This window comes from Bombina bombina, chromosome 5 (assembly GCF_027579735.1).
Source record: "Bombina bombina isolate aBomBom1 chromosome 5, aBomBom1.pri, whole genome shotgun sequence".
Taxonomy (NCBI): Eukaryota; Metazoa; Chordata; class Amphibia; order Anura; family Bombinatoridae; genus Bombina; species Bombina bombina.
This window is the reverse complement of record NC_069503.1, coordinates 1,155,329,318-1,155,355,623: the sequence shown is the minus strand read 5'-3', so window position 1 is coordinate 1,155,355,623 and position 26,306 is coordinate 1,155,329,318. Positions and strand designations below refer to the sequence as shown.

General features: G+C 44.1%; 1 protein-coding gene across 1 annotated transcript in view; it reads left to right on the top strand.

The window, feature by feature from the left end:
* Positions 1-26,306, top strand: part of TONSL (tonsoku like, DNA repair protein) — a 388,651-nt gene that overhangs the window by 24,383 nt on the left and 337,962 nt on the right. The window contains exons 8-10 of the mRNA XM_053715495.1: positions 196-341; positions 430-582; positions 8,668-8,793. Coding sequence (XP_053571470.1) covers positions 196-341; positions 430-582; positions 8,668-8,793 — 425 coding nt within the window. The remainder of the gene's footprint in view (positions 1-195; positions 342-429; positions 583-8,667; positions 8,794-26,306) is intronic.

Below are 26,306 nucleotides of genomic sequence, written 5' to 3'. Positions count from 1 at the left end.
CAGCTGGGCGTGTCGATGCTGTGAGGGGTCTTGTGTTGCAGGCAGCTGGGCGTGTCGATGCTGTGAGGGGTCTTGTGTTGCAGGCAGCTGGGCGTGTCGATGCTGTGAGGCGTCTTGTGTTGCAGGCAGCTCGGCATAAGATCTTTATTAATGCTTTTCCATCTCTGTCTCATCCCGACTCTGCTCCTCCTTCAGGTATTAAGGGCTGTCACCTAGAGGAGGCGCTTTCAGAGCTACCCGAGGACGACCAGCAGGGAGCTCTGTCACTGTATGAGCAGCTGGGGGATCTGTACTGTAAAGTGGGCTGCTATAGCAAAGCCGTGGAGTACTATAAAATGCAGGTACTTTTAGTGCGAGAAGGCTATCCTGGTCATGTCACACTGATGCACTCGTTCATTTCTCTTATGCTTTTTCTTTGTCCCCCCCCAGCTGCGTTGTGCTGAGTCTCTGGGGAAGTCAGAGCGGGAGCTGGCTGTGATACACATATCCCTGGCTGCCACCTTCACTGATCTGAAAGACCACCGACAAGCTGTGACCCACTATCGTGCTGAGCTGGAGCTCAGGAAGGGCAACCCCAAAGAGGTAAGAAAGAGGGGATACCTGAATGTAGGGGTCTGCTGCACTGTGAGGGGAGTGAGGCGAAAATAAGGACAAGCCGTGTATGTGCGTGAAGTTATTTCTTTCATGTAAGTGGAAAGTTTTCATGAGCTAGTGACGTATGGGATATAAATTCCTACCAGGAGGGGGCAAAGTTTCCCAAACCTGAAAATGCCTATAAATACACCTCCCACCACACACATACCTCCGTTTTACAAACTTTGCCTCCTATGGAGGTGGGGAAGTAAGTTGTGCTTGATTTCTTCTGTGATAGGCGCTTCTAAGCATTCTGAAGCCCAATTCCTCTCGAGTACAGTGTTTGTCAGAGGGATTTGAAGGGAGTTTTGTCTGTTGATTTAGTGGTTTCACCCATGGAAAATCCTTTCAAAGGCTCTCTGTAATCGGTCGTAGGGATTCATCCCGTGCCTCCCTTTTCAGATCAACGTTATACTCCTATACCATTACATCTGCTGATATTTTTCAGTACTGGTTTGGCTGTCTGCTATATGTGGATGGGTGTCTTCCGGTAAGTATGTATCATTTAAGACACTCTCAGCTATGTTTGGCGCTTTATGTTATAAAGTTTTAAATGTATATATTTGCTTATATTTGCCAAGAGTCGGGTCTATGTGTATTTCCCTTTTCTGCAGACTATCAGTTTCAGTATGGAATTTATGTTTAGGAAGATTATTTTTTAAAAATAATTCTTACCTGGGGTCCCAGTTCTTTCAATTTGACTTTGTTTTCCAAAATTTTCGCTGGCAAACTAGGCTCGCGAGGAAGAAAAATGCCGTTTTTCATGGTGCAAATTTTTTTTTGGTGCTAAATTGCGTCTAGGGTGACGCAAGTTTCGCCATTTCCTGCGTCTTTGTTGACGTGAGTTGTTTTGGTGCGAAGTCGCGCTTGTTATGACTCAAGTTGCCTCATTTCCTGATGTTAGCTTTGGCAGCAAATTTTTTTTTACTTCCTTTTGTATCATGCGTCATGCTTGGCGCCAAAAGAGGTATTTGTATATTGCCTCTCTTCCTTTAATGCTTCTGGTTCTCTTCATATTGTTAAGAGCTATGATGCCTATTTTTTTGCATCTTACTTTAGCATAAGCATTTTTTCCCATTCCTGAAACTGCTATATGAGGAAATTGGATATTTTGTTTAAAGGGACAGTCTACCATATAATTGTTATTATTTTAAAAGATAGATAATCCCTTTATTACCCATTCCCCAGTTTTGCATAACCAACACAGTTATATTAAAGTGAAGGTAAATTGTTCTTACTTGGAAGACGTTATTGCATCAATTAATAGTAGAAGAAGCTAATCGCTAACTTTATTTTACTATTCTTTAAATATTTTGACAGTTTTTATCTATATATAATTGCTTACGGTTTGCATGAAAACTCCTCCCAAGCACTACTTCCTGATTTTATTTGCTGTGACGTATAGAGCGGTCCCACCCGCTCTATACGGATCTCTAAAGCGCGTTCACGAGGATCGTCTCTAAAGCGCATGCGCAAATCGGCTAATTCTCACGCTACTGCGCATGCGACACACTAAAATCCAACAATGTAATGCGGGTCCGGAGCGTGCTTTGTTCTCAATCTGGATACTAAAAGTATAGCGCATGCGCATTTTAAAAAGGAGTCTTGTGACGTAGTTTGACGGCCACCTAACGGCCAGAATTTCAATTGGATGGTTTCAGAACGTGACCCAGGAAAAAATAAAGAAAAGAAAAATGGGTTGAATTGGCTAAGCTTATGAAATAGTTTGCTTACGGCTATAACCTAATTTAGAGAAAATTTCGAAAAAATTGATGAATGAAAGTCTTATTTATTTGGGACAAAGAATGTTATTCCGGATCATCAATTAGGTAACTTTACCTTCACTTTAATATACTTTTTACCTCTGTGATTACCTTGTATCTAGGAACCTTCTTCCAGCCCCCTGATCACATGACTGTGACTATTTATTATCTATTGTCTTAAATTTAGCATTGTTTTGTGCTAAATCTTACATAACCCCCTGTGCCTGAACACAGTGTTATCTATATAGCCCACGTGTACTTTCTGTGTCTTTGTGTTAAAAAGAATGTGATAAGAGGCAGCCATCAAAGGCTTGGAAATTAGCATATGAGCCTTGCTATGTTTAGTTTAAACTAAGAATACCAAGAGAAAAAAGCACATTTGATGATAAGTTAATTGGAAAGTTGAATAAAATTTAAAGTCCTATCTGAATAATGAAAGTGTAATTTATACTAGACTGTCCCTTTAAATGTTGTTTTTTTCTTTTTACATTTTGCAAGATGTCTCTGTCTGATCCTGCCTCTGATGTTGCTGTAGAAACCATGCTGCCTGAACACAATTCTACCAAAGCTAAGTGTGTATGTTGTAAATTAACTGATTTTGTGGCATCTGTCATGATAAGCTTTTGTATGCAGATAATGTTTCTATTAGTACTAATACACCGTCTGTTGTTCCTTCAACGTCTAATGTCCCTGATATTCCTGCAGATGTAAAGAATTATATTGCTGCAGCTATAGATAAGGCTATGTCTGCTATTCCGCCTTCAAATAAACGTAAAAGGTCTTTTAAAACTTCTCATAATTCTGATGAACTTTGTATTGACTGACCGCATACTGAAATGTCCTCTGCTGATGATAATTCCTCTGGTATTCAGATTCTAAAATTGACAAATCTTCTTATCTGTTTAATATTGATTATATTCGTTCTTTGTTAAAGGAAGTTCTGGTTACTTTGGGTATTGAAGAGTCTAGTCCTCTTGATAACAAAGCCAGTAAACGTTTAAATTTTGTTTGTAAACCTCCTAAGGTTGCTCCTGAAGTTTTTTCCTATTGCAGATGCTGTTTCTGATATGATTACTAAAGAATGGTCTAAGCCTGATTCTTCTTTTAATCCTTCTTCTAGGTTTAAAGGGACAGTCTACACCACAATTTTTATATTTTTAAAAGATAGATAATCCCTTAATTACCCATTCCCCAGTTTTGCATAACCAACACAGTTATATTAATATACTTTAAATCTCTGTGATTATCTTGTATCTAAGCCTCTGCAAACTGCCCCTTTATTTCAGTACTTTTGACAGATTTGCAGTCTAGCCAATCAGTGCCTGCTCCCAGATAACTTCACGTGCACGAGCACAGTGTTATCTATATGAAATACGTGAACTAACACCCTCTAGTGGTGAAAAAGTGTTAAAATGCATTCTGAAAAGAGGTGGCCTTCAAGGTCTAAGAAATTAGCATATGAACCTCCTAGTTTAAGCTTTCAACTAAGAATACCAAGAGAACAAAGAAAAATTGGTGATAAAAGTAAATGGGAAAATTGTTTAAATTACATGCTCTATCTGAATCATGAAAGTTTATTTTGGCCTAGACTGTCCCTTTAAGAAGTCGTATCCTTTACCTGTGGCTAATTTAGAGTTTTGGGAAAAAGTCCCTAAGGTTGATGGGGCTATTTCCACTCCAAACGTACTACTATTCCTATGGAAGATAGTACTTCTTTTAAGGATCCTTTAGATAGAAAGATTGAATCTTATCTAAGAAGAGGTTATTTACATTCTGGTTATATTCTTAGACCTGCCATTTCTATGGCTGATGTGGCTGCTGTTTCAACTTTTTGGTAGGACAGTTTAGCTCGTCGGGTAGATCATAATTTGTCTAGCATTATTCTTCTGCTTCAACATGCTAATCATTTAATTTGTGATGCTATATTTGACATTATTAAGAAAGATGTTAAATCAATGTCTTTAGCTATTTTAGCCAGAAGAGCTTTATGACTTAAATCTTGGAATGCGGACATGGTGTCTAAATCTAGATTATTATCTCTATATCTTTCCAGGGTAAGAATTTATTTGGTTCTCAATTGTACTCTATTATTTCCACTATTACTGGGGGAAAGGAGTCATTTTACCTCAAGATAAAAAGTTGAAGGGTACATTTTAAGGCTCCTAATCGTTTTTGTTCCTTTCGTCAGAATAAGGAACAAAAGTCTACTCCTTCCCGTAAGGCCTCTGGTTCCAATTGTAGACCATTTTCAAATTGGAATAAAACCAAACCTTATAAAAAAAAACAAAAACAAATCCAGCCCCCAAGACTGCATGAAGTTGCAGTCCTCAATCCAGTTCAGCTGGTGGGGGGCAGATTGAAATTATTTCAGGAAATTTAGTCAGGTTCCGTTCAGGGTCAGTGGATTCAGAATATTGTGTCTCAAGGGTATTGAATAGGTTTCAGAATGAGACCTCCCGTGAGAAGATTGTTTGTTTGTTTCTTTCTTTTTCTTTCTCTCCAACAAATCCTGTGAAGGCTCAGGCTTTTCTGAAATGTGTTTCAGACCGAGAGCTTTCAGGGGTGATTATTCCAGTTCCTCTACAGGTACAGGGTTTTGGGTTCTATTCAAATCTATTAATTGTCCCAAAGAAAGAGAATTCTTTCAGACCAGTTCTGGATCTGAAACTTTTAAATCATTTTGTAAGAGTCACAACTTTTTTTTGTTTGTTGAGCAAGGGCATTTTATGTCCACAATAGACTTACAGAATTCTTATCTTCATATTCCAATTCATCCAGACCACTATTGGTTTCTGAGATTCTCGTTTCTAGAAAAGCATTACCAGTTTGTCGTTCTTCCATTTGGCCTAGCGACGCCTCCAATTATCTTTTCAAAGGTTCTCGGTGCCCTTCTATCTGTAATCAGAGAGCAGGGTATTGCGGTGTTTCCTTATTTGGACAATATCTTGGTACTAGCTCAGTCTTTTCATTTATCAGAATCTCACACAAAACAACTAGTGTGGTTTCTTCAAAGGCATGGTTGGAAAATCAATTAGCAAAATAGTTACTTAATTACTCAAACAAGGGTCACCTTTTTAGGTTTCCAGATAGATTCAGTGTCCATGACTCTATCTTTAACAGACAAGAGGCGAATGAAATTGGTTTTAGCTTGTCTAAACCTTCAGTCTCGGTCGTTCCCTTCAGTGGCTATGTGCATGGAAGTTTTAGGTCTTATGACTGCAGCATCGGACGCGATCCCCTTTGCTCGTTTTCATATGAGACCTCTGCAGCTTTGCATGCTGAATCAATGGTGCAGGATTATACTTGGATATCCCAACTGATATACTTAAATCCCAACATTCAACTCTCTCTGTCATGGTGGTTGGACCATCATCGGATTGTTTGAGGGGCCTCTTTTGTTCGTCCTTCCTGGACTGTGATCTCAATGGACGCAAGTCTTATAGGTTTAGGAGCTGTCTGGGGGTCTCTGACTGCACAAGTGGTTTGGAAACCTCAACAGACGAGGTTACCAATCAATATTTTGGAACTTTGTGCTATCTTCAGAGCTCTTTAGGGTTGGCCTCTGTCATTCGTTTTCAGACAGACAATATCACAACAGTGGCATATGTTAATCATCGGGGAGGGACTCGCAGCTCTTTAGCAATGAAAGAAGTATCTCGGATACTTCCTTGGGCGGAGTCCAACTCTTGTTTAATTTCTGAGATTCATATTCCAGGTGTAGACAATTGGGAAGCGGATTATCTGTCGTCAGACTTTGCATCCGGGGGAGTGGTCTCTCCATCCAGATGTGTTTCATCAGATTGTACAAATGTGGGGTCTTCCAGAAATAGATTTGATGGCTTCTCGTTTTGAACAAGAAATTTCCCAGATATCTTTCCAGATCCAAGGATCCTCAGGTGGAGATGGTGGATGCTTTAGCAGTTCCTTGGTTTTACCAACCTGCTTACATTTTTCCGCCTCTAGTTCTTCTTCCAAGGGTGATCTCCAAGCTCATAATAGATCAATCTCATGTGTTTCTGATAACACCAGCATGGCCTCACAGGTTCTGGTATGCGGATCTTGTCCGGATGTCCAGTATGGAAATTGAAGGTAGGGAAATTGAACGCTGTTAGGTGTTATTTTCAGGGGGGGCGTGTGTCAGTCAGCACTTGGCCTGGATCCTATACTGCCACCTGGAAATGAATTGGTTACTTGATGGGATTTCTCAGAGAACAGGAATCAGACCACGCAGCAATCAGTCTAACATATGTTCTGTTTATTAGAAGATGAACAACACTTTTTATAGGCAGTAGTTATAGCATAAAGGGTTAACACGGTGATGTGTTCATAACTACATCATCTTACATATTATTTCTGCAAGAACAAAGAAGCTCATTTAAAATATAATTGGTAGAAAAGGAGTGTTAGGGAGTCATTTCTACAGAAATACCTAACTTCAGATAACAGTAAATCTGAGCCTCATAGCCCAGCACAAATCAAGGCCGTTTGACATCTTGTAGAGATAACAGTGCATCCAAGCACATCGTCAGGGTTATTCTCAGGGCTATTCTAGCTATGCAAGTCTCCATAACAGCAGCATATTTCTCACTAAATAATAAACTGTTATAATAAACCCTTCTTAGACAAAATGGATGCCCAAGACAAAATGGCAACTATGACAAGATAGCGTTGGTAATGCTAACATATCCTAACAAATGCTTAGTTCTTAGTCATAAAGGTTTCTCTGATTTAGTAATTGACACTATGTTACAGGCTCGTAAGTCTGTTTCGAGGAAGATTTATTATCGGGTTTGGAAAACCTATATTTCATGGTGCTCCTCTCATAATTTCTCTTGGCATTCTTTTAGAATTCCTCGGGTCTTACAGTTTCTTCAGGATGGTTTGGATAAGGGTTTGTCTGCAAATACTTTGAAGGGACAAATCTCTGCTCTTTCTGTTTTATTTCATAGAAAGATTTCTAATCTTCCTGATATTCACTGTTTTGTTCAGGCTTTGGTTCGTATCAAACCTGTCATTAAGTCAATCTCTCCTCCTTGGAGTCTTAATTTGTTTTTAAGGATTTTGCAGGCTCCTCCCTTTTGAGCCTATGCATTCTTTGGATATTAAACTACTTTCTTGGAAAGTGTTATTTCTTTTGGCTATCTCTTCTGCTAGAAGAGTTTCTGAGTTGTCGTCTCTCTCTTGTGAGTCTTCTTATCTGATATTTAAATTTTTGCCTAAAGTTGTGAATTCTAACAACATTAGTAGGGAAATTGTTGTTCCTTTCTTGTGTCCTAATCCTAAGAATTCTTTGGAGAGTTCCTTACATTCTTTGGATGTGGTAAGAGCTTTGAAATACTATGTTGAGGCTAATAAGGATTTCAGAAAGACTTCTAGTTTATTTGTTATTTTCTCTGGTTCCAGGAGAGGTCAGAAAGCCTCTGCCATTTATTTGGCATCTTGGTTGAAACTTTTGATTCACAAGGCTTATTTGTAGACGGGGCAGTCTCTGCCTCAAGGAATTACAGCTCATTCTACTAGATCAGTTGCCACTTCTTGGTCTTTCAAGAATGGAGCTTCAGTTGATCAGATTTGCAAAGCAGCAACTTGGTCTTTGCATATGTTTACTAAATTTTACCTATTTGATGTGTTTTCTTCTTCTGAAGCAGCCTCTGGTAGAAAAGTTCTTCAGGCAGCTGTTTCAGATTGATTCTTCTTCTTATGATTTAAGTTTTTTTTTTCTTGAAATTTATGTGAAATTTATAAGAGAGACTTATTTTTATTGTGGATTTAATTTTTTCAGCGGAAATAGCTGTTTTTATTTTATCCCTCACTTTCTAGTGACTATGTGGATTTCCACATCTTGTGTATTGTATTCCATACGTCACTAGCTCATGGACTCTTGCCACTTACATAAATTATGTTTTCTTTCATGTAAGAACTTACCTGATCAATTCATTTCTTTCATAGTGGCAAGAGTCCATGAGACCCACCCTTTCTTTGGTGGTTATGATTTTTTGTATAAAAGCACATTATTTTTTTCCAGTTCCTCTTTTTCTGTATGCTTTTTTACTCCTTTTTACACCTCACTACTTGGCTATACGTTAAAACTGAGGTATGTGTGTTGTGGGAGGTGTATTTATAGGCATTTTGAGGTTTGGGAAACTTTGCCCCCTCCTGGTAGGAATGTATATCCCATATGTCACTAGCTCAAGGACTCTTGCTACTATGAAATAAATGAATTTATCAGGTAAGTGCTTACATAAATGATGTTATTTGTTTGTTTCTATAGAAATGTAAGACATGGATGAACATGGGGCTGTCTTATGAGGAAGACGGTCAGGACTACAGTGAGATTCAGCGCTGCCTCTCAAGTGCATTGCAGTGCGCCAAGCAGGCAGGAGAGGTTGGTCTTCAGGTGAGTGGGTGCCGGGTGTATAAATGTATGTGTGTCAGGGGCTCCTGCAAAATGTACAAATTAAAGTGCCACGGTAATGATGTAATTCGACTTTTATTGGTCAGTACCTGCATTTAACTCACATCTGTATTCCAAAGACATTTTTATGTTAGCCAATAAATGCTGAAAGAGAAATTGGAGTGAAAATGAACTGAATTCTGTAAATTCTGTTATCACCCGAGGATAACAAACATGAGATCATATAGTTTACACTTTATAGGGCTCCATTTATCAAAACTTCAACTAGTAAATCCGCCTGTGTTCGTGCGTAATCAAGCTCTCATGAATAGCTCTATTGAAAACAATGTTTTTTCCCTGGTGCCGGATTCAGTTATGTTGTGGATTCGCATCAGATCGATCCTATCTATTTTGTGCCCGTACAAAGCCAAATCACACTGTAATGTCTGTAACTTGCGTCTAACAATCCGCCCTTGTTGTAAATGTGTATTGGGCACCTTTCTTTACGCAAACCCCATACACAGTAGTCTGGAAGTCTGTCTGAAATGAGTCTCCCTAGATCAGTCACAAATGGCCTATACGAAATTGTGTATTTGGCAGCTTTCTTTCACATATGTTTATAGCTTTGAAAATGGAAGTATTTACAGTTGCAGCAATCTTACTACTTCTAAGGTGCAGTAGACAACGTCTTGCTCTACAACAAAGTTACCCGTCAAAGACAGTGCATAACAGTGCTGCAATTATTTCTTTTACAAGATACGATGAGTCCATGGATTTCATCCTTGCTTGTCGGATATCGCCTCCTGGTCAGCAGGAGGAGGCAAAGAGCTCCACAGCAGAGCTGCATAAATAGCTCCTCCCTTCCCTCCCAACCCAGTCATTCTCTTTGCCTGTGTTAGTGATAAGAAAAGGTAAAGTGAGGTGTTAGTTTAGATTCTTCAATCAAGAGTTTATTATTTTTAAAATGGTGCCAAAGTGTACTATTTTACTATAGGGTGTAGCCGTATTCCTTGTCAGCCTCTAGAGTAGAGCTACAGGTGGCTTTAAGGCAATGGGAACTGGTGGGGTTTTAGCCTCACTGCGCCTCCCATACTTGTGCTGCCCTTCTGTTGATGGTCTTAGAGAATTTTAACTAAGACCCTTCTGTCTTCACAGGATACCAGGAGGAAGAGATGGCCCTCTTGATGCTGTGAGACTCTCGTGCTGTTCTTCAGCATAGAGGTAAGTGCAGTCTTTTATTTCTGGGGCTCTGCAGCATATCTCAGAATTGGCTGTACTCTGCCTTTCTGTTGGGGGTTATCTGCTCGGGTAAGGGCTTCCCTCTTAACAAATGTGCGTTATCACTATTTTAAGGAAAATGAGAAACCAACATATTAATTATCTCCCCAAGTCATTCTGGCTTTAATAAGTCAAGCCTAGACACGCAGGGATCTGTACTGGGTTCAGTTGCTCTGGACTTTGGGCGATTCTATAATTATTTTTATTATTATTTAGAGAATATGGGGCTGATGCTGGGGTGCCAGAGTCGGAGGGAGATAGTCTCTAACAGACTCCGGTGTATGGCGGTGTTTTCAACTTTGCAACGGGCGATTACCGAGTTGTGTTGTTTGCCGCCCACGAAGGGTGGGGCTTAGTATTCTATTCGCGCGCTTCAGCCGCGCAGTTGTTTTGCTGATAGCGTTCCGCTCACCAGCTTTTCCTTACGGCTCCTAAGTCCGCTTGTTGCTAATACCTTACAAGCGATCTTAGGCACGCCGGTTGAGAGGAGATAGTCTCGGTCCGTGGAGACAGGTAGGAGCCGCAGCGGAGCTGTGGCGAGGTGACTGATAATTTCTGGTGTGCCAGTGTTTTTTTCTTTTAAGACAGTGTCCACTTGCAGGGAGTGTGGGGTATATCTTAAACCACAGTTTACTCTATTTGATTTTAAGTATCGATCTTTAAAGACTGTGACATTTTGTATTTTAAAGAAACAGTGCACACTTTTTTTTTATATATATTGGGCTGATTATCTGTTAGGATTTGTAGCCATAATTTTCAGTGACACGACCAAGCTAGCTTTTGCTTACTGTTATCATGGATGATCTTGAACACAGTACATGTCCTATGTGTTTAGATGCCATTGTAGAACCCCCGGTTACGTTTTGTCCACCATGTATTGAGAGGGCTCTACAGTGTAGAGAGCAGATTTTCTTCAATAAAAGTATAGCCAAGGATTGTTCTCAGACTGATGAGATTCAGGGTATGCTGCATCTTTCTCCCCAAGCGTCACAGCCTTTAACGCCCGCTCAGGCAACGCCGTGTTCTGCGCCTGCTTCATTCACACTGCAGGATATGGCTGCAGTTATGTCATCCACTCTTTCAGAGGTTTTATCTAATTTGCCAGTGTTACAAGGCAAGCGCAGTAGGAAAGAGACCTATGTGGTCCATGCGACTTCTGATGCTTTGATGGCAATTTCCGATGTACCCTCCCAGGGCTCTGAATTGGGGTATACGGAGGCTCTGTCTGAGGGGGAACTTTCTGACTCAGGAAGTGCATTGCCCCCGACAGATTCGGACGTGATGTCCTTCAGATTTAAGCTTGAACACCTCCGCCTGTTGCTACGAGAGGTTTTGGGGACTCTATTGTGGTCCCTCCAGAGAAATTGAGTAAGATGGACAGATATGTGGAGGTTCTTTCTTATTCTGACGTTTTTCCTGTTCCTAAGAGAATTTCGGAAAATTATTGCTAGGGAATGGGAAAGACCGGGTGTTCCGTTCTCCCCTTCTCCTATTTTTAAGAAAATGTACCCTATAGCTGACACCGTTCGGGATTCTTGGCAGACGATCCCTAAGGTGTGGAGGGAGCTATTTCTACCCTGACTAAGCGTACGACTATCCCTATCGAGGACAGTTGTGCTTTCAAAGACCCCATGGATAAGAAGTTGGAGGGTCTTCTCAAAAAACTCTATGTTCATCAAGGGTTTCTATTGCAACAGGTGGCCTGCATTGTAACAGTCTTGACTGCGGCTGCTTTTTGGTTTGACGCCCTAGAAGAGTCTCTTAGGACTGAGACTTCTTTGGAAGAAATACAGGATAGAATTAAGGCTCTTAAGCTGGCTAATTATTTTAATACGGATGCCTCCTTTCAGATCACCAAATTGGCGGCTAAGAGTTCAGGATTCTCCATCTTAGCACAAAGAGCCTTATGGTTAAAATCTTGGTCTGCGGATGTGTCCTCTAAATTCAAGCTTTTGGCTATTCCTTTCAAGGGAAAGACCCTGTTCGGGCCGGACTTGAAAGAGATAATTTCTGACATTACGGGAGGTAAGGGACACCTCCTCCCTCAAGATAAAACATCTAAGCAAAGGGGACGACAGAGTCATTTTCGTTCCTTTCGAAATTTCAAGGGAGTCCCTTCTTCCACTAAACAGGAAGGAAATTATTCACAAGCCAAGTCCACCTGGAGACCCAACCAGTCTTGGAACAAGGGTAAACAACCCAAGAAGCCCGTTGCTGCTACCAAGACAGCATGAAGGGGCGGCCCCCGATCTGGGACCGGATCTAGTAGGGGGCAGACTTTCTCTCTTTGTCCAGGCTTGGATAAGAGACGTTCAGGATCCTTGGACGCTAGAAATCGTGTCTCAAGGGTATCAGTTGGAGTTAAAAAATTCCTTCCCCAGAGGAAGGTTTCTTCTTTCACGATTGTCTGTCGACCAGATAAAAGAGGCGTTCTTACGCTGTGTAAGAGATCTCTCCTCCATGGGAGTAATATGCCCCATTCCAATACAGGAACAGGGGCAGGGGTTTTACTCAAATCTCTTTGTAGTTCCCAAAAAAGAGGGAACGTTCCGACCTATTTTAGACCTCAAAGGTCTAAACAAGTTTCTCAGGGTTCCATCCTTCAAGATGGAAACTATTCGTACCATTCTTCCATTGATCCAGGAGGGTCAATTTTGGACTACCATGGATCTAAAGATGCATATCTACATGTTCCTATCCACAGAGATTATCACAAGTTCCTCCGATTTGCCTTCCTGGACAAACATTTTCAGTTTGTGGCTCTTCCTTTCGGACTGGCCACAGCACCCAGAATTTTCACAAAGGTTCTGGGGTCTCTGCTGGCGGTTCTCAGGCCGTGGGGCATTGCAGTGGAGCCTTATCTGGACGATATTTTGATCCAGGCATCATCTTACCAGTTAACGCAGTCTCATATCGACATTGTTCTGTCCTTTCTAAGGACTCACGGGTGGAAAGTGAATCTAGAGAAAAGTTCGCTAGTTCCGCAGACGATTCCCTTTCTTGGGAACTCTAATCGACTCTCTATCCATTAAGATCTTTTTGACAGAAGTCAGAAAGTTGAAGATTCTGAACGCTTGCCGAACCCTTCAGTCCACTCCTCGGCCGTCAGTGGCTCAGTGCATGGAGGCAATTGGATTGATGGTAGCGGCAATGGACATCATTCCATTTGCTTGTTTTCATCTCAGACCTCTGCAACTGAGCATGCTCAGACAGTGGAATTGAGATTATGCAAATTTGTCTCCTCAAATAGAGCTAGATCAGGAGACCAGGGACTCTCTTCTATGGTGGTTGTCGCTGGATCATCTGTCCCAGGGGACATGCTTCCGCAGACCCTCATGGGAGATAGTGACAACGGATGCCAGTCTGATAGGATGGGGAGCAGTCTGGAATTCCTTGAAGGCTCAGGGTGTATGGACTCGATCAGAGTCTCTACTTCTCATCAACATTCTGGAGTTGAGAGCAATATTCAACGCGCTTCAGGCTTGGCCTCAGTTGGCTTCGGCCAAATTCATCAGATTCCAGTCGGACAACATCACGACTGTAGCTTACATCAATCATCAGGGAGGAACAAGGAGTTCCTTAGCGATGACAGAAGTAGCCAGGATAATTCAGTGGGCGGAGACTCACTCTTGTTATCTGTCAGCAATCCACATCCCAGGAGTGGACAACTGGGAGGCGGATTTTTTGAGCAGACAGACGTTTCATCCGGGGGAATGGGAACTCCATCCGGAGGTATTTGCCAACCTGATTCTCAGATGGGGCAGGCCGGAGCTGGATCTTATGGCGTCTCGTCAGAATGCCAAGCTCCCGAGATACGGATCCAGGTCCAGGGATCCTCAGGCCGAACTGATCGATGCCTTGGTCGTTCAACCTAGCTTATGTGTTCCCTCCATTTGCTCGAGTCAAACAGGAGGGCTTCGGTGATCCTCATCGCTCCTGCGTGGCCTCGCAGGACTTGGTATGCTGATCTGGTGGACATGTCATCTCTGCCACCATGGAAGCTTCCATTGAGGCAAGACCTTCTCATTCAGGGACCCTTCCATCATCCGAATCTAATTTCTCTGCAGCTAACTGCTTGGAGATTGAACGCTTGATTTTATCTAAGCGAGGGTTCTCTGATTCAGTCATTGATACCTTGATTCAGGCACGTAAGCCTGTTACTAGAAAAATTTACCATAAGATATGGCGTAAATATCTTTATTGGTGCGAATCCAAGGGCTACTCATGGAGTAGGGTTAGGATTCCCAGGAGTTTGTCTTTTCTCCAAGAAGGATTGGAGAAAGGGTTGTCAGCAATTTCCTTAAAGGGGCAGATTTCTGCCTTGTCTATGTTGCTACACAAGCGTCTGGCAGATGTTCCAGATGTTCAATCTTTTTGTCAGGCTCCGTTCGAACCTATGCATTCCATAGATATTAAGTTATTATCTTGGAAAGTTTTATTTTTGGTTGCTATTTCTTCTGCTCGCAGAGTTTCTGAGCTTTCGGCATTACAATGTGATTCTCCTTATCTTATTTTCCATGCGGATAAGGTAGTGTTACGTACCAAACCTGGTTTTCTTCCTAAGGTTGTTACAAATAAAAATATTAATTAGGAAATTGTTGTTCCTTCCTTGTGTCCTAATCCTTCTTCTAAGAAGGAGCGACTGTTACATAATTTGGACGTGGTCCGTGCCTTGAAGTTTTACTTACAGGCAACTATGGAGTTTCGTCAATCTTCTTCCCTGTTTGTTGTTTTTTTCTGGGAAGCGTAGGGATCAGAAAGCTACGGCTACCTCTTTCTTTTTGGCTGAAGAGTATCATCCTTTTGCATATGAGACTGCTGGACAGCAGCCTCCTGAACGAATTACGGCTCATTCCACTAGGGCTGTGGCTTCCTCATGGGCGTTTAAACATGATGCTTCTGTTCAACAGATTTGCAAAGCTGCGACTAGGTCTTCAAAATTTTACAAATTTGATACTTTTGCCTCGTCTGAGGCTGTTTTTGGGAGGAAAGTTCTTCAAGCAATGGTGCCTTCCGTTTAGGTTCCCTGTATTGTCCCTCCCGTTTCATCCGTTTGGTATTGTATCCCACAAGTAAGGATGAAATCCGTGGACTCATCGTATCTTGTAAAAGAAAAGGGAAATTTATTCTTACCTGATAAATTTGTTTCTTTTACGATACGATGAGTCCACGGCCCTCCCTGTTTTTTTGTGAGACAGGTCTTTATTTTTGTTAAACTTCAGTCACCTCTGCTCCTTTGCTTTTCCTTAGAGGTAGTTTTTTTTTTTTTTTTTATTAATAAAATTGGTACAAAACCACAAAACAAAACAGTTACACTCGGCATATTAGGCAACAGATTACATTCGAACGTTCAAAAGAAAAATGGCATTCTAAGAAAATCGTTTTACTCAGCTCAATGGTCTAGCCCAAAGGATAGTCATACGTCAGTTATGTATTTGGACGTTACAAGTGTTATGTACTGGTTTGTCATAGGGAAGATTTAGCTTCCTTTTTAATATTTTGGATATCATATGGCTATTTACGCCATACATATTGAACCTGGCAGTTAAGGGGGGTAAAATGGAGAGCTTACATAGTGTGTGTGTTTGAGAGCAAAACAGATAGGGGTAGACACCCATCTCTCTTAGGAGGGGGGGAGGAGGGTGTTGAGGGGGGAGTAGGGGCATCAGAAGAGGAAGGAGGGGGGGGGAGAGCAGTGAGGGGTACCACAGGCCTGACACAGTGGGGCACCTCCTCTCGGAAGGCAAATAAGATAGGCACAGGAGGGTCGCTAGAGTTGAAGAGAAAGGGGACATCATGTTGTTGGCTTTAGATAGGTCTCCCGTGGAACCCAGACTAGGGAAAAGACATCTGACTGTTTCCTGGTACGGAAGACATAGTCTTCCATTGTCTTTACATATTGCAGGTAGTCAACAACTGCCTGCCATCTTGGAGGCAGTTGTTTCTTCCAATTCCTGGCGATTAACATCTTGACTGATGTCAATATATAGATTAGCAAATATCTTTTGTGCTTTGGCAGTTTTTTAACTCCCAGATGTAAGAGAGCTAGGCCCGGAGTGTCTGGGGTCGGGAGTTCCAAGGCCTTGCAGACCTCACATGTTTTCGACCAAAGTGGTCGGAGCTTGCTACATGACCACCACACATGGAGCGGGGTGCCTATCTCTCCACAGTCCCTCCAACATAGTGGAGAATGCTCAGGGTACAGAGTCCGAAGTTTGGACGGCACCAAGTGCCATCTGGTTATGATCTTGAAGTAGAGTTCATACATTGTAGCACAATGAAGTGCGGATTTAGTCAGCTGTATCGCTTTAGTCCAGTCGAGCTCCGTAAAGGCGAGTCTCAATTCTGCTTCCCAGGAGGTCATATGCCTAGTTTTCATCAGGGTGGGAGGTCCCAAAAGGGATCGGTAGTGGGCCGTGAGAGGCTTGCACAGTTGAAGGTTTGCCTTCCATCTCATCTCCCAGAAAGTTGGAGTCCTGATTTTTTCAACCAGGAATCCCCATGACTTCATCAAAGATCTTAGCCTCATAAAGTCAAATTTTAGGGTGCCAGGAATGTCAAATTTAGTGATCATGTCTTGAGGTAAGAGGAGATTCTCATTCAGGTAGAAATCACTCAGAGAGGTGATTTCCAGGGCCTTCCAGGGGGCAAGCCGAATGTTTGGGAGCCCCTGTAGGAGTGACACGACAGGATGTATGGGTGAAGGGTGCGGGGCTATCAACTGGTGGTGTCTGAGGCGGAACCAAACCACTTGACAGTCTTTGATGAGATGGTTGGAGATCGGTATCTGCGCGGCCAAGTGAGGTGGAACCCACAGTAGGTCTGAGAGGTCGACATGAGCGGGGAGTGAAGCTTGTTCCAGCTCCCTCCATCTGGTAGGGGGCAGGGCAGGTCCCCACGCCGAGACGTGTGAGATCATTGCCGCTTCATGATATAATTTAACATTGGGTAGCCCCAGCCCACCTCTGTCTACAGGAACCTGAAGCGTGGCCGCGGCCACCCTCTGTAGCTTATTGTCCCAAACATAGGCATTGAACGCGGTTTGGAAACCACGTAAAATCTTTTCCGGGACTGAGATGGGGACGCACCGCATAAGGTAGGTTAGTTTAGGGAGGATCATCATCTTCAGAGTGGCGATTCTGCCCATCCAGGAGATTTCCTCATATTTTTTAGATTTCAGTCTCACCTCAGTTTCCCGCAGGAGAACAGAGTAGTTCGCCTGCAACACCCTATTTTTGTCATGTGACAGGAAGACACCAAGATGTTTGATCCCATCTGTTGACCACCTGAACGAGTAGAGTCGCTTAAGGCGTCTCTGTTCTGATTGCTCAATGTGAATCATGTAGGCCTCTGTTTTGGTCACATTGACCTTATAGTTCGAAATGTTACTAAAAGCGTCAGTAATCTCAAAAAGGTAGGGAAGTGACTCCACCGGGTTGGTGAGGAAGAGAGTGAGGTCGTCGGCAAAGAGTGCCAATTTCTGGAGTGTGTCGTGTATCTGAAGGCCCTGAACCTCAGGGCTTCCTCTAATGGCCTCCGCGAGAGGTTCCATAACCAACGCGAAAAGGAGCGGAGACAGGGGACACCCCTGCCTGGTTCCATTTCTGATCTCAATTTTAGGAGAACAGAAACCCATACCTTTAATTACAGCCGTCGGGGAAGCGTATAGGGCGGCAATAGCTGTACGAAACGTCTCAGGGATCCCAAAGCGTTCTAAAGTGCAAAACATATAATCCCACCCCACCCTGTCAAACGCTTTTTCCGCGTCCATAGACAGGGTGAGGAGAGGTAGCCCCATATCAGCTGTTTCCATAAATATGTTCAGTAGTCTACGGGTGTTATCTGTACCTTGCCTCCCTTGCACAAATCCCACTTGGTCCAAATGGACCAGTGAGGGCAGGTGCTTTCCAAGCCTAGTCGCGAGGACCTTTGCATAGACTTTCACGTCCACGTTAATAAGGGAGATGGGCTGATAGCTCTCACAGAGGGCCAGGTCCTTCCCCTCCTTGGGTATAGTCAAGATAGCGGCTTCCAAGAATTCGGGGAGAAAAGTTCCCTCCCTCCGCACCTCACCGAAAAGACGGAGCAGAATAGGTGACAATAGATGGGCAAAGGTACGGTAGAAGAGGCTCGTGAATCCATCCGGACCTGGAGCCTTGTGCGGCTTCAAGGTCAATATGGCTGTTTTGATTTCTTCCAGAGTGAATGGGGCAGTTAAATCCTCCGCTGAGTCAGCTCCTAGAGAAGGGAGGTCCAACCGTGCCAGAAACTGCTGGGCAGCTGTTCTGCGGGCCTCGGCTCCGGAGGAGTCGTTGTTTAGATTATATAGGGCAGTATAGTAGTCGGCAAATGCCTTCCCTATACTCTTTGGTGAGCGTACTACACCAGTCTTCGTAGCGATTGCTGGGATTCTGGCTTGAACCACTCGATCTCTGAGTTTACGAGCCAGCAACCTATCAGCCTTTGTTCCCTTTGTAATAATAGACCTGTCGGAGTCGAAGCAGGTTTGCCTGAACTCGTAGTTGCTCCCTCTTGGCAATTTCATCTCTGATGGCACCGACTCGGTCGCCCAAAGTGGGAGTGGGGGTATTTTTGTTGGCCAATTCAGACTGTCTCAGTTCCGCATACAGCTTAGCGAGGGAAACTTTATTTTTAGCTTTTAGTAATGCACTTCTTTTAATAAAATGACCCCTGAGATAGGCTTTGAGTGTAGCCCACAGGATTCCCTGGCTCGTGTCACCCGTATCGTTGTGTCTCAGAAAATCCGAGATTGTCTCCACTAGTTGTGGGATTTCCCCCTCAGTCAGGAAATGATCAGGTAGCTTCCAGGAGGGCCTACTATCTGGAGGGTGCAGGTTGGTGCACCCAACGCTGACAAGGTCATGATCCGACCAGGGGCATGGTCTTATTCGTGGGGCGCAGAATTGGTCTAACGTCCAAGAGTCACACAGGAGATAGTCAATCCTGGAGTAGGAGTAATGGGGTTTGGAGAAATGGGTGTAATCTCTTTCAGACGGTGCAAGACAGAGCCAAATGTCATAGAGGCCATGCTGGTACATAAGTTTACGTAGCGCATTGGACTGGGTATTAAGTTTTCGGTCGGAGGGGCAAGCTTTTGGAGTTTTTTTGTCTAAAGTAGGGTCCCAAACCAGATTGAGGTCTCCCCCTATCAATAGGTGTCCCCTTTTAACTTCCCCTAGCCTCACCAGGAACTGTCTCAGGAATGGGATCTGTTTGGTGTTTGGGGTGTATATGGAAGCTAGGGTGTAAAGGATTCCATTCAATGTGCAAATTAGGATCAAATATCTACCCTCGGGGTCACGGTCTACATATTCTATAGCACAGGAGATGTCTCTGTGAATCAGGATTGCTACCCCTCTCTTTTTCTCTGAGAAGGAAGCTGTTTCGCATACAGGGTAGTGCATTGGGTTGCGGAATGGCTTAGATTTGGTGTCCCAATGGGTCTCCTGGAGGAACACTATGTAATTTGTGGGAGTTGAGGTAATTGGAGAGGAGGCTACGTTTAGTGGGAGAGTTTAAGCCCTGGGCATTGAGGGTAGCTACAGTTAGGGGCGCCATAAGTTGTGAAGGTTCAATATCACTAGTAGGACAAAACAGAGTAGGTGTGAGGGGCTTGTCTAGGGGGCCGAAAAGGGGGTGTGTGAAGCAAAGAGGGTAGGGGTAAATCTGCCTGCTCTCAGGTAACTATGTAGGGTGAATGAAAACTGTCAGGGTATTTATCGATGTGTAAGATACACTATCGCTATGAGTGCTCCTACAGAAAAGTGTAAGAGGTCACAACTGTCAAGGAGGGGGGGAGGCCAGCATGAGGAGCCTGGCCCCAGTCAGTCATTCTGTGTAATGTGTCAAGTGCCCACTAAGAGGTGGGTTCTCCAGTCGGTGTCCTGCATATCGTCACTCATATGTTGTGCGGTAGACCAAGCTTGTTAAATACACAGCTTAACACAGACAAATAGTAACACGTTTCAGCAAGGTTGAATACATCAAGAAGAATTAAGCGATGCCATAAACTATTGGGTATCAAGTAGAGCAGACAACAATATTAGTAAATATGTTAGTTAACATTTTTATCGTACAATTCTTAACCCACCAGCTGATTAACTGGTAACATTCATTTATAACACGAAAACTGTACTCAAGTTATATATTGCAAAACATTTCAATGAGACATTACTTAAAAATGATGGGACTTGGATACCAAAGGAGGGGTAGTTACAGCCAAGTTGTATATCAATTCTACAGACAGGTTTCTCAACTTTGTGAAATATAAACAAACAATAATTACCGATAACAACAATGCTAAAACGCATCAACCCTTGCATATCCCTCTATGCTGAGAAGAGAACATATACTAAACGGAGAGGGGAAGGATTTAGGGAGAACCATAAAACATTAGGAAATGAGAACATCCATGCTAGGTCCTTAAGAGGACCGTAGTGGCAGCAGATCCCTTATGGAACATCTAGGACCCTAAGGGAGAGCAGGGGGCCTCATAGCCCTGCGATTGGTGTGTAATATTGAGCTAGGTGGGGTCATGTTGCGCCTGGACCAGTGGAGGCACTGTCAGAGGGCGAGCGATTTTCTGCGTACTGTGGAGGTTTCTTCTGGGAGTTTCCCACTCTTTGAGGGAGAGGTCACCACTCTGGGGCTGAAGCCCTCAATCCCCTGTTTGGATCTTTAGGCTGCTGAGAATCAGGGGGGTCCGGCGGTAAGAGGTCCCATTTTTGCATGAGTTCTCTAGCTTGTTGTGGAGAGGAGACTGTGTATTGATGGCCTTCTTTGGTGATATGTAGCTTGACGGGGAACCCCCAACGGTATTTGATGGCTTTATCTCTCATCAGCTTGGTGTAGGGTTGATAGTGGCGCCGTAACTGAAGGGTATGTGGGGAGAGATCCTGGTAGATCTGTATCTCTGAGTATTGACCCGGGAGGGATCTGCCCCCCGCAAGAGCTCGAAGGAGTTTGTCTCTGAAGGTGTAGTAATGCAGGCGGGCTATAACATCACGAGGCTTATCACCATCACTAGATCTGGGCCTCAGCGCTCTGTGTGCCCGATCTATCAACCTCTCCTGACCTTCTTCTGGGCCTAAGATCTCAGCGAACATCTCTCTGAGGACTTTCTCTAGGTCCTGTGGGGAGACCGTCTCGGGGATACCTTCACCCGGATATTATTGCGTCGGGTACGATCTTCCAAGTCCGCCAATTTGACTTCAAGGTCCGATATTTGCTCAGCTAAGCATTGAGAGTACCCGAGTAGGTTCGAATGATCTACCATCAAATCCTCCTGTTTGCGCTCTATTATGTCTGTACGCTCACCTATGGAGGCTATGTCACGTTTCAAGTCCGTGTGGCTCTTTTCAAATTTCTTAGTTACGGAGTCATGATGCGAGGCCAGGAGCGCTGTGATAGAGTCCATAAGGTTATTATTAACCTCCTTGTCAGCACGCAGTGAACGCCCTACAGTCCGGGCCAAGGCCGATTCACTGGTGGTCTCAGCTGAGCTACTAGCATCTGTAAGTTCTTCATCTGAGGCAGCCTGAGATCTGGGGAGAGGGTTGCTGAAATGATCCACCACTGTACGCTTGGGGGTATTTAAGGGTTTCTGTTTTCTTTTGAATGTTTGAGGCATTTTGCTGACCTGCATGGGTTCTCAGGTAGGGTTGTGGGCATGTGACAACACTATAGAGATCAGCTGTTATCTGGCTGACTGGGGCCTTGGCATAGAAAAGTAATCTATATATCCTTAGGGTACATCACAATAAGGAGAAATGGTTAGACTTAGAATTGTTAGGTGAGCTATCTCCTGGTCGCCAGGGCCCCCTCTCGACTCGGGGATAGGGGATACAACCCTAAGGAAGGGAAAAGGGGAAAGGGAAGTGACCAGCCTAGACTAGCTAGGCCGGAAAGGGTGAGTCTTGAGGGGTCACTGCCTGAATGAAACAATAACTAGGTAAGGCAGCAATGGTGGAAGCCTGTCAGGGAATAAGGGTGGTTAGGCAGACAGTGGCAATGCAGTTATAATAGGCCTCCTAACAGCACACTGAATCTAGTAGTTTGAAGACAACACTCACATAAAACTTCAAAACAGTGTCTATGTATAATCTTACAGGAACTGTCAGTGCTGTTAAGAGAAAGTATTGGTTATTAGAGAAACAACAAATGGTAAACAGGTAAAACAGTACACTTCGTGCCTAATGCTCGAAGACAATAACGCTGACGCAGCAGCTTTGCATAAAATAACTGGCAGCTGTTAAAGTAAACTTTGTAGAAACCAGAGCTCTAAAGTGCCCACAGAGCACAACCCAGGCACATCAGTAAAGAGACACCAAATTAAGGGATATGTGGGCAATTCCCTAAGTGCAGGTCCTGTAGGTATTCAGAAGGTCTCAGACAGGCTGTGGCCCTTCAGGGCAGGGTCCTTAAGAAGGAGTATGGGTTTGTAAATATGTGGGGAGGCTTATCAGACCTCAGAGTCCCAAGTATCTTAGGTGGAGTTAGGGGGAACAAAACCCTCCAGTGACCAAAAAACAGTTCAGAGTGTCTAAATTCTGCTCCTACAGAGCGTCACTTGCCTGTTGGGTTTAGTCTAGGTGACAGTCATATAATAGTAGTGCCGGGTAGGGCTAAACTTGTGAGGAGGATGGAAAATGTACCTAGAACCTTAGACACTGTGAAGGCCTGGTGATATAAAGGCCAGGCAAGCCTTTTTGGGCCGTACAGTTTTAATAGGGTGTGATTGGGGCCTACTGGTAACAGGTGATATCGGTGAGAAGGAGCCGGTTCTGAGTGTATGCAAAACAAACATAAAACAGCCTAAAAAGCCGCAATCTCACCCAATATGGTCCAGCAAGCCTCCTCTATTGTCTGTCGGATCGTGGTAGGAATGTGGACGAACTCGCCAAGGGCTGCGGCACTGTGTTGTGCTCCACGTGTGTCCCGTCCGGGCTGTGTCTGATCTGGAGGCCGTCCAAGATGGCCGCAACTCGCGCCAATACAGAAAGTAGCAAGGGGCCTGGCGAGAGTCTCGGGACACACCGGTTTCCACCGATCATCAGCTGGGCTGTCCTCTGCTGCGGCAACTTTGTGGAGATAGGTCCGGCTCTTCTCAGGTTGTGTCTCTCTGCAGGATAGTCGGTAAGTCCGGAACCCCGCCAAGGATACCTCTGCGGCGCTCTCTGGCGGTATGCCCTCTGGCAAGATGGCAGGACTGAGCGCCAAAGTCGGCAGTCTGTAATTACCAGGGGAATGATAGCTTGCGGTGGGCCAGCTGTGACAGCCTCAGGTGGGGAGCCCCCAAACCGGTACCTCCGTGTAGCGAGAGTGAAGTTAGGTGGATGCCAAGCATAAGACGCTCCGGTCCAGGCGATGAGACGATCAACAGCTAAGTCCCTGAAAGTGCACCCGTTTGGTTGAGAAGCCTCTCAGTCAATGTGCCCAGTAACGGCTATGGCTCCGGAGCGGAGCCCCGACCCTCCGGTGCCTGTATGTGGAGCGTCTCAGGCGTTTAAGCTGCAGTCTGGGCTTGCTTGTGTCAGGTTCCTCGCTAGGATGGAGACAGAGAGGGATAAAAAAGTACAAAGTTCTTAAGAGGTTGCCTCAGGATGTTAGGGATACTTGTTAAAAGTCGTTCAACAAGTTTTTGTACTCCTTTGCAAAGGTATAAAATGACAAAATAGCACTTTTTATGTTATATTAGACCGGAACTCTGCCACAGCACGTCTTCTCCTCTTGATGGCTAGCTCCGCCCCCCCTTAGAGGTAGGTTTAGGGCGCAATGCCCGTTGTGCTCTCTCTATTTGAACATCTTCTGCCACCGGTGTATTTTTAATAAACTTTAATAAATCCTGAAGGTATTTGAGCAGGGCAGGTGGGGCCACTGTTTCAGGGATGCCTTGGAGTCTCAGGTTGTTCCTCCTGCTCCTATTCTCAAGGTCTTCCATACGTTCTAGTAGGCTCTGTACTGTCACTTTCTGAGCCTGCACACAACTAGTCTGGTGTTGCAGATCCGAGCACAGACTCTCTTGTATTTCTTCCACCTGAGTGACTCTCTGATCTACAGCTGTAATATCTTTATTCAGTTCTCTGAACATTTGCTTTACATCAAGCATAGCTTCCTTTATGTCCTCTTTTGATGACAGATGTTTAAGATCTTCTTTGGTGACATAGCCACCGTGGATAGCTTCCACATTGTGGACCTGCACTATTGCTGCCTGCTTACGCGAGTCCCGATAGTCTTTGCTAGGACCAGCCGCTGGGTCCGCTGCCATTAGATAACTATCCATGCTTGTAGTTTGGGAGCTTCTGGGTGGCCTGGTAGATTTTTTTTGACATTCCCAGCAGCAGAGGTCCGGAGTGTAGTCCGTCCTTCCCTCCAAATAGATTTGCAGCATAGCTATATGGGTGTTCACTTCTATATGCTGTGTGAGCTTGAGGAGTTGATAGCTACTCAGATCTCCCCTACCCCTGTGATGATTATGTGGTGCCAACCCTATGCTTTATAAAAACAAGGTGCTAGTTGGGAGACTGGACCCAAGCTATGCCAAATATCTGTGACCATAAAGTGTTTATTATTATTATTATTATTATGTGTAGCTTTGGTGGCGCCTGGAGGGTTATGACTACAATATGTAGTCAGAGTAGTGATGGGGAGCTAGAGAGTGCCGCACAGGCAGCGAGGCCCAGAACAGAGAATTTCCCTCTGTGTGCCGTATAATGTGCTGCTTCCTTATGCAAGTCCGCCCTCTAATCCCATTTCAAGAAGCTGTGCCACGCCTGGGGCTTATTTATTATACCTGACAAGGTCCCCTTAAGCTGTTTCCCCAGAGACGGCAGTAGCCGGTGTCTTCAGGACCGCTCTACTAGCAGTGAAGTAGGCCTCACCTCCCACGTGATACCTGTATATATACGGCTCCGTCTCAGGTCGGGTTCTCCTCTTGTGCTCCGTTCCAGATATCTGCCGCCTCAAGTATCCGCCAATTCCAGCCGTCGGCAAGGCACCCATAGGTGGGCTCAGGGTGTCGAAGTCCCGTTGCGTATCCCTCAGGTACTTCTTGCATGTGGGGGAACTTTTCCTGGAGAGTTTTGCGCGCCACTTGTCTGCACCGACAGCTATCTCAGCCGCTCTTTTTATATTTGTAGGGTTCACGAACAAGGAGATGCTGATCGTGATCCTTATTGCTCTGGCAAGTATTTGGCTGTAACCCTAAGTTATAAAGGCATTAGGCTGCTCTTAATGATGGTTGTGAGAGTTTAGGGCATCAGAACTTCAGCAAAAAGCAGCCATCTTCAATTGTGGCTTGGCTCCGCCCCCATCAGCCGACTATTTTTAAGCGTCAGGTTTGTTTTCCAGAAAACGCAGAGGAATGGCAAACAGTAAAATTACAATTTTGTTCGTATTGCGAATATCCACTTATCCGCGTCTAGACTGGCTACAAATTTAAAAATCATTGTCTCTTATGGTGCCCGAATTGATGTGAATAGATCCAAATCTTTTTTTGATCAATTATAAGATTGAACTATAATTCAGGTCACACACATTGATGCGGACATTCTCATACAGGTTCAGTTCTACTTTCAGTAACTTTGATAAATGGAGCCCAAAGTATTGTTGCTTAATGAGGAGCTTTATTGAATCAATTGCATAGAATGACACAGGGACTGGAGAAGCTGGAAGGAGCTTTAGTGAATTGGTTGCATAGAATGACACAGGGACTGGAGAGTCTGGAAGGAGCTTTAGTGAATTATATGCATAGAATAATGTGGGTACTGATGCAGTTGAATACATCTAGTATAGAATATTACCTTCAACATAAGGCAACTATAAAGTACTTTTATTTCATCAGATGATGAGAGTCCATGAGTCATCATATATGGGAATATTCCCCTCCTGACCACTAGAAGGAGGCAAAAGACACCCCAGCAACACAAGCTTTAAATCCCTCCCACTTCCCATGATCCTCAGACATTTTCTTTTGTCTCATTGAGGAGTGATGTGAAAGTGAAGTGCAAGATCTACGCATCATTGAAAGGGGATCCTCTAACTGACTTGAGGCCCGGCTCCTCCTTGCAGTAACTTGTCATTCAGAGGGGAAGACAAGGAGTTATCAGCCAGGCAGTGAAAGGTCTTGTCTTAGTGAGGATTGTCACAGCCCTCCCCAGGTGAAATTTGCACTTGTCCACCAATCCCCTGGTCTACAATGAGCTGCTCTTTGTGGGATC